The sequence below is a fragment of the Ursus americanus genome, chromosome 3, assembly GCF_024610735.1.
Source record: "Ursus americanus isolate L20-20 chromosome 3, mUrsAme1.1.p, whole genome shotgun sequence".
NCBI classification, from domain to species: Eukaryota; Metazoa; Chordata; class Mammalia; order Carnivora; family Ursidae; genus Ursus; species Ursus americanus.
In genome coordinates this window covers 101,570,981-101,585,439 of record NC_142129.1, presented here as the reverse complement: position 1 = coordinate 101,585,439, position 14,459 = coordinate 101,570,981, and the positions used below count along the sequence as shown (strand labels likewise).

Sequence of the window (14,459 nt, the reverse complement as noted above, 5' to 3'; positions counted from 1 at the left end):
CATATATATATAATATATATATATCACACACACACACACACACACACACACACACACACACACATTATAACCACTTCTCCAAACCAAACCTGGAGTATACCCAATGATGGACTCAATTCCAGACAGAGTCCCAAGACTGATACTGAAGGCAGGCCAGGTTTAGGGGCTGGAGGCTGTTCCGAGCTAGGTCGGTCATAATGTGATTATGTTGCTTGTAAACTTCATCTTGATCAATAAAATTGAGTACATGTAAAAAGTACGGACACTCAGGGGCCCGCGAACAAGATGAACTGCAGAAACCTCAGAAATCATCCAAATGGAATCCGATTAGCGAGATTTACGCAGTTCGTGTCTAATAGCGCAGGGACCGCGCAAGGCCGCAGGGCGGTCCTTGCTACGTGACCGCGAACAGGGAGAGAACGGGCTGCTGGGGCGCTGGCCACTCGGGGAAGTAAAGAGCAAACGCCTCACTCCTCCCGCAGAAGAAAGCCACGCCCAAGAGCGCACGTCATCACGCGCCGCAGCGTACCTCTTCCGGGACGCGTGTCCGAGCCGGGCTTCGAGCTGCGCCTGCTCACTGATGTCTCCGCGTCTGAGGCACCAATGAACGGAAGCGTGGGCGGGCTAGAGGGCTGAGAATCGGTTTCCGGTTCCGGTAGCTGTGGGTCAGTCCGCTGTTGTGCTACGTGTCGCTGGCGTGTGAGGTGTTGGTTAGCAGGTGAGGCTGTGTCTGCTGGTGGGTTTGAGGATGAGCCCTTTGTGACTGGCGGCGGCGGCGGGGTGCGCGAGCCGGCGGGTGTCTCGGGGAGGCTGTCCGGGGCGGGCGGTAAGAAGGGCCGGTCGCTCGGGTCTGGGGCCGAGGTGCGGCGCTTTCCGCTGCCCACACACCTGCTCGCACGGCCCTCTGCGGACCGCGGCCTCCGAGATCCCGAAGGAGACTGGCTCTGATGGCCGCTGGGCCTTCAGCGCTGAAAGCCCTGGCCCGGGCTGCGGCTTCCTGGCCTTTTGCCCTCGGCCTTCTCTGTGTGCAGCTCCTGCTGTGTTGGAGGCTGCCGGCGTCGTCTGGGCTCGCTCAGAGCTGGTGGGCTGCCGCCCGAGTTCCTCTGGGGTTGGCTTTGGGGACTAGTGTGTCGGAGGAGCTGTAGTCGGCCCTGGCCCTAGCACCGCTTCTGTGGGCTGTAGTGGGAGGACTGGTCTTGGTTCTAGATCGAGAGATGAGAGAGTGTCATTGGACCCCCTCCCCTGCAAGTGAGTGCAGTGTGTTGTGCTCCCTCCCCCCCGAAGAAAGAGCCTTAGCTCTCTCCAGGACAGCTATAAAGTTTAAGCTCCCTAGATTTGAAGAATAAACTTAAGTGAAATACTAAGAAAACACGCATGCTTTTGAAGGGACCCCGAGTGTTTATAGAATTTTATTCCACCTACCCACCCTAGGTGAGGACGGTGGAGCTTAGAGAGTTTATATTTCATAGACTGGGATTTGAACCACCAGCTGCTCTTTCAGTGGCACTCATTCATTGATTAAACAGAAATTTATTGAGTATTCATGTGCCTGGCCATTGTTCTAAACACTAGAGATAAAGTAAGATGCAAGGAATAAATGGGCCTCATTTTTTCATAAGTAGTGGCTCTCAAAGCTGAGATTGGGTGGTATTTCCCTATTGGGCGATGGCGGACTCAGAAGAACCTAGGTGATGAAATATACAGTGGTGTTTTCTTGAAAGTGTGTCCAACCTAAAGGTTTGGCGTTTAGGTGATAGCTTCCCCGCATCTTGATCTTGGTTTAGTCAGTCTTCCTGGATTTGTAAGTTTGATAGATGTATTCCACACAGACTACTCTTTCTGAAAGTGTTGTGTGGCCACGGTTTAGAACAATCAGATCGAAATCCATGTTGCCTCTAGTCTAGAGGCTTGCAGCACCATAGTTGGCCTTCAGTGCACTTGACATTGGTTTCTGAGAGTTGAAGATAAAATGCAGAAAATATTTGTTGGATCCCAACATTGCTGGTTCCTTAGCAGGAACAATGAGAAGACCGCAGTGGGTAAGGAAAGGATGTTATTTAACTTGTTTAAATAACAAGTTTAACTTCAAAGGATGTCATTTAACTTATTTAACTTATGTTAGGAGCATAAAAGCATGGTAAGATCTGTGCTTTTTTAAAATTGCCTTTGATCTGATATTTCCCTGGAGTTTATAAAAAAAATAATGTCAGTTTAGGCTTGGAATCTGTATTTTTTGTTTTGTTTTGTTTTGTTTTATGAGATAGAATTGACTCATCTCAGACATGAATTCATGGCTAGTCTCCTTTACATTGTGATATAACTGAGCAAGTACTTACTTTATGGTAAGTAATACCAGTGAGTATCTTTTTACTTTTTTGTTTTGTTTAGGCATCATGGATCAGGTAATGCAGTTCGTTGAGCCAAGTCGGCAGTTTGTGAAGGACTCGATTCGGCTGGTTAAAAGATGCACTAAACCTGATAGAAAAGGTAATAGTTTTAAAATGGGGGGAAAGATTAAATCTTTGCATTTTTATTAAGTCTTTTCTTTGATATCTTCCTGTTTAATAACTCTTGCATTATTTTCATCAACATTTGTAGTGATTTATTTTGCTTTATTGCTTTTTAATATTGTCACTTTTTCCTAGATTTTATATAATTTTTTACACTTTACAGATTTCTGTTTTATGTATTTTCAAATGGTGAAAGATTATTATAGTCTTATTTTCCATGTTGGGTTTGCCTTAGTCATAGTTAATGACTTTAGAGATTTTAGTATCTTCCACATTTCCACTCTGGAATATCTTTTGGAGTCCTCCCTGCTCTGCCACTGCCGCCTTCCCATTTCCTCCCCTAAACAAAACCTTAACATGAAATCAACAGTATAGTTGTTGCCAACCTAGGGAATTAAATTCTTATTTATCATAATTCATCTGTTAAAAGGTGCATCAGAATTTTTTTACTTTTGTTCATTTGAGTGCTGCCTGAAGTTAGGAGATGGGAATGTAATAGAGAATATATTAATTATAGTATATATGTAGTATAATATATAAAAACATGTCATAGAGACTAGTCCTTGCTCTTGGGTAGTTTAGAATCTTTCAGGGAAGACAGTCACGAATGGCAATTATCACTTTAATTACAGCTGTGGAGTTTGATTTCTCAAGCTTTATTTCTGGCTTCATTATATCAAAGACAATAGACCTGTTGTTTATAAAAAAAAAAAGTCATGTTCTGTGTTTCTATAATTAATACTTTTAGCAGTATAACAACTTTTACAACATACACTGTGTATTTCTTTTATTCATGTTTCATTTCTTTTGGTATTCTGTTCATTTGCTAAGAGTATTTTGCTGCTTATTGATGAATTCACTAGCATGAGCAGACACTTTATTTCTATGTCCTTAAAATCAATAAAATATGAAAATTTAAAATCTGTGAAGCAATTTATTTCTTAATATCACATTTTGTTTAATTTAAAATGATATATTTACTATCAGGAGAAATGTACACCAGTAAGAGTAAGTTTATTTATGTCCCTGTTAGTTTTCTCTCCTATACTTGCAATGACAATGCAAAAAATAATCTAAATTTTGTGTTTTTAAATCCAGAATTCCAGAAGATTGCCATGGCAACAGCAATAGGATTTGCTATAATGGGATTCATTGGCTTTTTTGTGAAATTGATCCATATCCCTATTAATAACATCATTGTGTAAGTAAACTTTGGGAAATAGAAAATATCTAGGATAGAATACAAATTGAAGGGCGGGGCGCCTGGGTGGCTCAGTTGTAAAGCGTCTGCCTTCAGCCCAGGGCGTGATCCCTGCGTTCTGAAATCGAGCCCCGCATCGGGCTCCTCCGCTGGGAGCGTGCTTCTTCCTCTCCTACTCGCCCTGCTTGTGTTCCCTCTCTCGCTGGATGTCTCTCTCTCTGTCAAATAAATAAATGAAATCTTTAAAAAAAAAAAAAATGCAAATTGAAGGGGCACCTGAGTGGCTCAGTTGGTTAAGCGTCTGACTCTTGATTTTGGCTCAGGTCATGATCTCAGGGTCATGAGTTCGAGCCCCACGGCAGGCTCCTCTTGGAGAGTTTGCTGGAGATTCTCTGTCTCCCTCGGCCCCCCCCCCCCCCCCCCCCCCGTGCACATGTGCTAGCTTGCTCTTTCTCTCTCTCAAATGAGTCTTTAAAAAAATTGAAATTGTTTGAGTTGACAGCCTGCTTTTTGTTAATACATAGGTATGTCTTTTGACTAATGCTGCCAGAGTCTACTGGTATTTTTTTGAGTACTTGATAATTAGGAGTGATTTTATATGTTCTACAAATCTTTATAGCAACTCTGAGATAGGCATGATTTTCTTTAATAAATAAAATTTTATAGTGTCAAGGAAGTGAGTTAAAAGCACTCAGTATGTGATAAAGCCAGTGGCAGAACCAGTAGTCAAATTTAAGTCTTCTTTATGCTATATATTAACTTGTTAGTTTTTAAGGTGCAGAAGAAATGCTCCCTGTCTGAAAATCACTACCTTGATATAGTTCAGACTAGACCAGATCTTGTAGGTTCGGATCCTCTTTTATTTTTACTTAATAGTACTGTCATGACCTTGGACAATGTACTTAGCTTTTCTATGCCCAGTTTATTGCATAAGACTAAAGCTCTTACTTAGATTTTAGTAAAGATTAATGACTTAAGTCGTGTAGAACCCTAGAAAACAATTTGGGGAAGAACTGAAATGGAAGTTGCTGTGACTGTCTTGAGCCACTGGTACTAATGGAGGGTTTCTTAACCTTTAGTATGTTAGAGCGGAGAAGAAAATACAGAGAAACACTGGGATTACTTTATTCTTTCCTAAATGCTTTTCTTTTCCAGTTGATTACAATTTATGGAGAAACCTAATGGCAGTGAACAATTAGAATAGTTCAGTTTTAGGCATTTTGTCAGAGAGAGCACAAGCAGGGGAAGCAGCAGGCAGAGGGAGAAGCAGTCTCCCCACTGAGCAAGGAGCCTGATACAGGACTCGATCCCAGGACCCTGGGAACATGACCTGAGCCACCCAGGTGTCCCAGTTTTAGGCATTTTAGTTTGGTGTAAAGACTTACTATGAGTTGCAGTATTTACTTCTCTGTGATTCTTGTATTTAATTAATCTGAGCTTTATCTGTCGTTTAAAGGTAGTGATACCTGTTAGGCTTATTCTGTGGGATAGGGAGGAATGGAGCAATTTAGAAGTGCTTTGTAAACTAGATCTTTTAAGTCCTAGGTACTTTACTATAGATACTGGTGGAATTTGTCTTCTGAATGACAAGTGACGGCATGATATTGTCAGATGGATTTTTTAAGTAGGTGGTTGTAGTTATTAAGCAGAAGTGCCACAAAGAGATACTTTAGGATCAGTGAAAGTTAGACCTGGAAAGGACCGGGTCTCTCAGATCTACTCCATCACTTCAGAAAAGAGATTTCTGAATCTCTGCGTATATAACAGAGGTTATATTACTGGTGAGGAATACCAGCTCTGGAATGCTGGAATCATGGAGAGAATACTCAGGTAGAATTAGGAAACCTGACACTCCGTGTCCCTAGGCTACACGTAACCTCATCAGTAAGCAGAAGGGGTGGGGTGGGTTTCTGTGAAGTCCCTTCTTTTCCACACAGCTCAGTGTCTCCTGCTTCCCATTTCCGTGTCAGATTTAATTGATACAGTTAATATTTTCAGTTGATAGGGAACTTGTTTCTTGTAAACACTCCTCATTGTTCTTCGTTTTACCCTTTGGAATAACACCTGTCTCTTTCTTTCAGTATTTTGTTATATGAGTGCTTTTTACATTTTTTCCCCAGCCTTCAGTCAATACTGTCTTTTTAACTCTCTTGCCAGACATTACTGTCTGCCTTGAGTCGTTGATAGGGCCTGTTTCTCACCTTAGATTATGAGTTCTGAGATAATCCTGTTGTAGAGACTTACACACACACACTCTCAAAAATGTTAATATACATAAAATGTTAATATATGTAAATATATATGTGTGTATATGTAATCTGTAGTGTGTGTTATACTGCAGAGCCTAGTCCATTGTACTCTTTCCCGTACCCATGAGAAGCAGTCAGTGTTTGTTGATATAAGTGAACAACTTAAGGTTCTTTATCTTTTCTGATGGTCGTGGTGGTAATAATAATCTCTAACATTTACTAGGCAAGCGTGCCAGGGACTGTTCCTGCTTTGGGCTGCTCCCTTAATCCTCCTGACACTTCTGTGAGGCTAGCATGACTATTTTCATTTTATAGATGAAGAAACTGAGGCATGAAGAGTGAATACTTAAGTTGCTTGGCTGGTAAGCGGTAAAGCAGCGTATAAAACCCAGGCCGACTGACCCAGGAGCCTGTATGTTTAACCGTTATTAAGAGCCATCTTCCGTTCTGGCTCAGTTGAACCCTCCCCAGTCTGAGTCACACTCCTTCCTTGATGCTTCAGTTTGCATTTCATCAGTCCTCTTAAAATCCAGTATTTCGGGTTGAATGCCTGCTACAGATGTTTTCTTGCTAGCGGCTAAAATCCTCAGACAGTTTCTCAAATAACTGCTACAATAAATTTCCTTTATCTTGGGTTTAAACAGTTGGGGTGGTTTGTTTTTTGCTTAAGAATGGAACATTATCCTTGTTAAATTCCTTTTTCCTAGATTCCCTTAGGGAAGCCTTTTGAGTTTTTAATCTGCCCAACATTGTTATTTATCTTAGTTTTGTACTAGAGAATCTTTTATTTTGTTGTCTAAGTGGTGGCCTAAAGTACTGTTTAGGACAGTCACCCTTAGTGTACCCTTTTGGATTGAGATTAGTCAGGTTGTCCCCAAGAGGGTTTTGAAACAAGTATTCAGTTTCCTTTCTCTTATTTCTTTCCGTGGCAAACACATAATATCTTTTACCAATCTTAACCAGTCAGAGATTGTTCAACAGCTAGTTACTTAGAAAACTTGTCTTCTATTAACAAAATTGTTTCAGAGTTTAAGGAGTTAAAAGTCTTACCTTCACATAGTTTTTACATTAACACGAAGGCCAAATAAAACATTCTGTGAGAAAAGCTATCAAAACTTTTTCTTCTCATGGTACTCTTCGACATCTATAAAAGCAAAAGATCTTTTTTTCCTGCTTGAGAAGAGCATAAGTCACTGTTTTGGTTATTTAGGGATGACAGCAAATGAAATATAACTGCAAGCTTCTCTTTCATTAGGCTGAATTATCACTTTTTATTTCTGTTATGGTAAAAGTTTTTCTATACAATTATAGCAGTCAGAAGTAATAGCTGTAGTATGATAATTTAAAGGACTTACATAGTTGTGGATATTTTAGTTACAGTAATACAATTTAATAACATAAACACTAAAAATAGTTAACATTAAAGCATATATTCAGGAGTATTTCTTTCAGGCATATTACTTTCATCTGGTAATACAATTATTTTTCTTTTTTTAACATTACTAAACAATACTAGGGGTGCCTGGCGGGCTCAGTCAGTAGAGCGTGCCATCCTTGATCTCAAGGGTGGTGAGTTCAAGCCCCATATTGGGTGTGGAGCCTACTTTAAAAAAAAAAAAAAAAATTAAACAATACTCAGCATACTGTTACAGTGTTTAGGCTTTTGAAATTTAGAAGTTTTTTTGTAGAAAGATTTTTGTTTTCATTATGGTTAAACCCCTGTTTTTTAGTGATTGTAGTTGGGAACGGTCGAGCTAGTTTTATTCTTTATTTTCAACTGACTATATCAAATTGGAAAACTTAACCAACTAACTGTCCTATATGTAATTCATATTTTCCCTCTTGTTCAGAAAGACAAGACTGGTAAATAAGACTTAGACTGTTAAACACATTTCTGAAAAAAAAAAAAAAGGATTCTGAGTTTTTAAGATAAGCTTATGCAGAAGCCACATCATCTCTAAGCCTCTTTTCCATTCTGAGATTTCAAAGTACAGTTTCTTCTTCTTTATGCTCTCTTGGAGTTCTCAAATAACTGATTTTAGTTCCATAAATTATAGCATATTACGTTTCAAATAATTATTGTTATTAAAATGTTCTATATACTCAAATGGACCATTTTTCTTTCTTTTACAGTGGCGGCTGAATACCTTTTTAGAAGTTTTTTTCATCTTGGGGATTGGTGAATAAGTGAGGATTTGAGAAGCTCATGGAGTAAAAATTTGCCTATATGTTTTGTGTTTTTCTTTCATTTTTTGTCTTCCAAGGTGTTTTGTATTTGTAAATTAAAACAATTTCAAAATAAAGTTATCTTTTTCCATCATAGATATTTATCAAATTTGATAGGCAGTAATGGGTTATTTTCCCTCCTTCCCTTCGTACTCTCCTTTGTTCTTCATATTTTGCTTTATAGGAGAAATTAAAACGAAATACTGCACTTTCTGAGTGCACCTCTCTTGGATAAACATTTTCCTGTCACGGAAGAAGAAGCAGAGCGAGTAAAGGATGGTAAAGGTAATGAAGGAGTTTAAGGGTAGGGTAGGACTTTTGTCCGTAAGCAGAATACAAGCAGGTAGAGCTCCTGTAGAAGTTTAGGTGCCAATGAAATAGCTTCCCGAAAATAACGATTAAAACTTCAGAGTGGGAGATCCTCTTCAGACAAACTAGTCACACTGTCATAAATATTTAGAGTTCTGAAATATATGAAGAATTCACTGATACTGGAATGTGAGATGAAAGATGCCCTTCTTTCCCCTTTTAAAAAAAAGTAATAAGAGAGTTTATTCCCCTTTGAGAGGGGAAAAACCCCCAGTTTTTTTAGTCTGTTTGGTCTTTAGTTACTGTACTTTATTTCCCAAGTTCTAATATTTTTGTAATAAATTGGTTAGCAGCACTGAGAATTGTTGAATTAGTGTCTCCTACGTCTGAAACTAATATAACTAAGTTATACTTGAATAAAAAATGTTTTTTAATTGGTTAGTAGCACATTTTTGATGAATGTCCTCTGATTCTTCATGAATAAGGTAGACGGAAGTCTGAGTGGTATGGTTGGGCAGCGTTCCTCAGTTTTGGAACCCGTGCTCCCCAGAGCGGTCTGTTCTCATAGTAACTGATCTTCTGCCTGTTTTTGAAATGCTGCCAAGTACTTCAGCTTCGAATGAATGAATGGTTGTCTTCAAGGAACGAAAAATACAGCCTTGGATCTGTAATCATAGGGAGTCCATGTGGGCCCCTTTTACAGATACCAAGTTCCTTAAAGGCCGAAATTGTGTGTGTGTGCGTGCACACATGTGCGTTCGTGTGTATATATATGCACAAATGCATATATTTGTACATACACATGTAATACAGCGTGCTAGAAAGGATTCTAAAATGCAGACTTGCTTTGCCTCTGGCAAATGTGCTTATCTTATTGGATAAGATAATTCTGAACAGTATTTTCTTGATATAAGGTAATTATGAATCCCTGTTTATAGCACGTATTATGGCTGTTCATTTTTTTGCTGGCTTGCTGGTTGACAGGTAAGGTGTTACATACATATTTTATACTTACACATGTAAAATGAAGGCTGACCAATAACTACGACAGAATAACCTTCACACTCGATTGAATCTTACGTAGGAAAAATACATTAGATTTTTTTTATTAGCCATACTAGTGTATCTAAGAGCTAATGCATTTGTGTTATAAAACAGTACTTGAACTTTGGCAAGAATAAGAATCATCTGAGAGTTTAAGCTACAGCTCTTCTACCCCTAGAGATTGATTCAGTAGGTCTGAGTGCGTCTGAGAATATGCATTTCGTAATGGCTGCTGGTACGTGGACCTTAATAGTGTTTTGTTTTGTTTTTGTTTTTTTAAGATTTTAAGTAATCTCTACACCCAGTGTGGGAGTTAGAACCCAAGATCAAGTTACATGTTCTACCGATTGAGCCAGCCAGGTGCCCCCAAAAGTTGCTAATGGTTTTGTGTTGCTTAAATACCTATATCAAAATAAAAGAATGCCCTTTTTATGGTAGTTCTGCCATTTCCATGAACCCCTATCCCTTAAAGCAAGTGCTTGGCCACCTAGTCCACTAGACTAACCTCTAATCACAAAAAGTAACAGAGAAATACACATCGAGGAAGGAGACAGTAATAGTCCAGACAGCATGGTAGCCCCCTGTGGGAAATGTAGGAAATAAAGCCTGGTTCCAATTCCAGTTACTTTGTTACTGCTTAAAAACGATGTTTTACTCCAAAATCTGCCCTTGGGCCATTTGTCTCTCATTTCTTAGGAAGGTTCTACTTGGAATGAATGGTGTTTAATTTAATCTGAGTGCAGGAGGCGCCATTGTGTTCTGTGTTTGAAGGAGCACCGTATGTCAGAAAGTTTAAATGAGCTAAAGTGCTTAAAAGGAGCTGAATTCTACCTCTTATGTTACACACTGGTCATAATTTTGCTAGAGAAGGCCTTTAGGGTAGATTTCAAGATTGTTTGGATGCAGTTGCCCCATTTTCTGAGGCTTACCCTACCCATACTGTTCTCATCCCATAGCCACTCACAGTCCTGTATTTGCCTGTGTCCCTCGTGCTTTTTCGTCTCCTAATCAGTCTTGCTTATAGTGTGGTTTGTGGGCTCTGGGATGTCTTGCTATCATGAAATGGCTCACTGAAATAGGGCATCAGTCAATTCACTAATTACAAATTATTAAACATGTATCTGCATTCTGCCAAACACTTGTCGAATTTCTAAATGAATGTTATTACAAATGTTGACAGACTAGTAGAGGTTGGAGCCTATGCTTTATAGGTTAATGATACTCACATAAGGCCTTAAGTTTTCAAACTATTCCTTCTCAGTTGATCCTCACAATAACCCTGTGACAAGTAATGTAGATACTGTATTCTCCAAAATAATGTCTACAGTTTGCTGCTTAGCCCTGCACTGCCGCACCATCGCACCTGGGTATTTTCTCTTTGTTGTCGGCCCCACTAACACAGAAGTTCCAGGGGAGAGGCATGTTGCCTGACTAATTTATTGCCAAATCCCAAGTGCCAAGGGCAGTGTCTGCATGCAGTAGCCACTGCTTCCTAAATGAAGGAAGCAAATGTTGGGGACATTGCAGATTTAACAGTTTCTTGTTTGTAAGGGCAGCACAGAACATGGCAATTTAGATCACTGGGCCTAGTACCGTGCCTGAAGCAAATCCTCAACTTTCCTGGGTCAGAGCAACCTAGAATCAGAAAATTAATATACACGTATGTGTTGTATGTGTGTGTGACTGGTTTTTGATATAAGAACACATATACATATATGTGTGTGTACATTTCTTTACATATCCGCCTGCACCATGTCTTAAACTGCATACTCCTTAGCTCTCAACTTAGAACGTAGCAGTTCTGGGTTTTTACCCTTCTGTGCCTTCTTTCCCCTCCCTGCCAATGGTCTATATAGAAAATCATTTCCTTCTCCATTAATGATTTAGGATTCCCTCTTGTATCTCCATATGGCAATGTAATTTATGTTTTTTTTTTTTTGATGTGATTACTTTTAGTATCAGTACAATTTGTAAGGTTCGTTTCCCTGCTTCAAGAGCCACACAGGACATTCGGGGGCCACCTGCAGTCTTGACTGCGGATGAGCCAGCCTTGAAAGACAGGACTTACACTTGGAGCAGATGATTCTAAAACTGGCCAGGGTAGTGCACTCTTTTCTAGAATGTTTTCAAGGCCTTGTGAACCAAACAAAAACCTAGACTGGAGGACCAGGAAAACTAGCCAGTTTTTTCGACTCTTCTGGCATTATTCTAAGTGTAACAGGCATAAAAGTCCCTGCTCTTCCCCTATAGATGTGAAAGGGCTTTGAAGGCTAGACTGTGTAGACATGACTGATTATTTCTATGTGTTTTTGGAGGTCAGGAGGGCAGAACCAAGGGAAAATATGTCAGGGCACTTGTTGCAATAAGTCACAATAAAGTGAGGCAGTAACGAAGCAAGCTCATCGCCCTCTCAGGGAAGGATGTAGTCGCACCGACAGTGTGTAGGGCACACGCATCGAACGTGTCGCCTTAGCTGAAGTTTCGTGACCTGTTGGAACTGCAGTCTCCTGATCTTCAGAATGGGGATATTAATGCCCAGCTTTCAGTGTGCAATTCCCTTCGGTCAGAAAATACAGATGAATGAAGTGGGCACAGTGCCTGGAATATTGATATTTTAATGCTAAATCTTGTGTTTTCTCTGATCCTTCCCGCTCCTCAGAGGCAGGGTTTGCTGAAGCTCTATTTGGCTGGCCTTCCTCCATTGGTACAGGCTGGAGTTTGGGTTATCTTTGCACAGCTTTGTCTGTTGTCCTGATAGCTTGCCCACAGTCATGCTAAAATAATTTCTCACATCGTCTGTTTCCTAACCCAAAGTGCAAGCCACTCGCATTTACCAAAGGCCTGGGGGAATTTAGGTTGAATTCAGTGAACTGATTCCCTACTCTATGCTGAGAAGTTGGCTAGGTACTGGCAATAAGAAGGTGTTCCTTCTCTTCCCCTTTCTTTCTTTCTCTCCCTCCCTCCCTCCCTCCCTCCCTCCCTCCCTCCCTCCCTCCCTCCCTCCCTTCCTCCCTCCCTCCCTTCCTTCTCTTTGTCTCTCCCTTCCTTCCTTTTCTTTCTTTCTTTCTTTCTTTCTTTCTTTCTTTCTTTCTTTCTTTCTTTCTTTCTTTCTTTCTTTTTCTTCCTCTCCCTCTTTTCTTTCTTTCCTTCTCTCTTTCTTCTTCCTTCCTTCCCTCTTTTTAATGAAGATTTTATTTATTTGACAGAGAGAGCGAGTACAAGCAGGGGAAGCCACAGGCAGAGAGAGAGGGAAAAGCAGGCTCCCCATGAAGCAGGGAGCCTGGGATCATAACCCGACCTGAAGGCAGATGCTTAACGACTGAACCAGCCAGGCCCCCCAGAAGGTGTGCTTTCTTAAGCAAGAAGAAAATGTGTAACCTCAACCCTGGCTGTGTAAAGAGGGTGCAAAAAGTCCTATTGGGACATTTATTCTGACCACTTCCCTAGTCATTGTAGGGTAGAAAGAGGTACAAGCACTGCAGACAATAGAAAATGGTTAGTCCTTGTAGTAAGCTGTGAAGTCGCTATCTCGACATTTTAAAATGGTGCACTTTGGGGGCCTGGCTGGCTCATTTGGTAGAGCAGGCAACTCGATCTCGGGGTTGTAAGTTTTAGCCCCACATTGGGTGTAGAGATAACTTAAAAAATTTAAAAAATAAAAAATGAAACAAAAATTGTGCATTTTACCTGTTTAGTCTCTGAAGAAATTGGGAGAGATGATTTCAAAAGTGCTTTTCTGTGATCTGGTTTATTCAGAGAGGATTCTGAGGTGTCTGTAAAGGCCCATACCCCGCCAAAGCTGGCCTTCCCTTCAAGAGCACGCATTGAGTCTGCAGTGTTTTTCTTCTCACACCAAGTGTATGTCATTTTTCCATGCCAGTTCTCCAATCCTATGACACCAACTGAATGTCCAGCGATTCATTTCAATTCTGGCCCTGTGTCCCTAGAGTTAGTGTTGGGGCACACAAGTTCAAGGGCGCAATCCCACAAGACGGCCCTCACCTCAGATGCCAGTGGCAAGTGGGGTCCCCAGATGCCCAGACAACTGCCCAGCTGACCACACGTGTGGGGGTGCTCACAGTCCAGCCCCTTCAGATTTGATAATTCACTACAAATGACTCACGACTCAGGAGACTGCTCTACCTTTATCTTTATTATAAAAGATACAACTCAGAAACAGCCAAATGGAGGGAATGTGTACGGCAGGGTATGGGGGGCGGGGGGAAGAGGCCGCAGAGCTTCCGTATCCTCCCTAACACGTGGATGTGCTCACCAACATGGAAGCTCCCTGAATCCCAACATGTAGGGGTGTTGTTTTATTGAGGCATCATTTATGTAGGTATGGTTGATTAAATCAGTAGCTACTGGTGATTAGATTTAATTTCCAGCCTCTTTTCTGACCCAGAGGAATCCTCTAATACTGGTTCGCTTTCAGTCATCGGCCTCCATCCTGAAGCCACTTGGGGGCCTGCCAAGACTCACCTCATTAGCCTAAATTCAAGTGTAGTCAAAAGAGGCTCCTTATAAATTACAAAAGACACCCCTATCGCAAGAAATTCCAAGAGTTTTAGGAGCTCTGTACCAGGAACCAGGGACAAAGACCAAATGTGTATATATATTTTTATTATACCATAGGGTCCTTAATGAAAAGAAAAGGGAGGGACTCGAGAGTATATATATGAATGTGTAGTGTGTGAGTGTATGTACATATACAAGTGTATTTATATGCTGTATATTTAAAGAAATATATGTTGACCAGTCTCAATATTTATTACACATTAGTCTTTCCCCAATGTATTATTGTTCAGTAATAACGTGTTTAATGTAAGAGTCTTTACAGACAAACTTGAGCAGCTAAACTTGTAAAAAAAAATGTTGGCGTCTGAGGAAGCATACAAGATCCTTAAATCTATCCTCCTA

The 14,459-nt window shown here is 40.6% G+C and overlaps 1 protein-coding gene across 3 annotated transcripts; it reads left to right on the top strand.

The window, feature by feature from the left end:
• The first annotated feature begins 567 nt into the window (after positions 1-567).
• SEC61G (SEC61 translocon subunit gamma) lies at positions 568-8,282 on the top strand. Of its 3 annotated transcripts, none has more exons than XM_045788528.2 (4): positions 569-718; positions 2,389-2,487; positions 3,609-3,711; positions 8,094-8,282. In XM_045788528.2, the coding sequence occupies exons 2-4, from the start codon at positions 2,394-2,396 to the stop codon at positions 8,101-8,103; spliced, it is 207 nt and encodes a 68-aa protein (XP_045644484.1). In that variant the 5' UTR covers positions 569-718; positions 2,389-2,393; the 3' UTR covers positions 8,104-8,282. The 3 variants fall into 3 exon arrangements, with proteins under 3 accessions (XP_087717363.1, XP_045644484.1, XP_045644485.1); XM_045788529.2 differs by having other exon boundaries at positions 712-736; XM_087861237.1 differs by lacking the exon at positions 8,094-8,282 and having other exon boundaries at positions 568-718; positions 3,609-3,715.
• The last annotated feature ends 6,177 nt before the right edge of the window (positions 8,283-14,459 follow it).

Excerpts from the sequence above, each read along its gene's own strand:
- SEC61G (XM_045788528.2), top strand. The coding sequence starts at position 2,394 with ATGGATCAGGTAATGCAGTTCGTTGAGCCAAGTCGGCAGTTTGTGAAG. Across the intron at positions 2,488-3,608 it reads CACTAAACCTGATAGAAAAG|AATTCCAGAAGATTGCCATG; the intron begins GTAATAGTTTTA and ends TTTTAAATCCAG.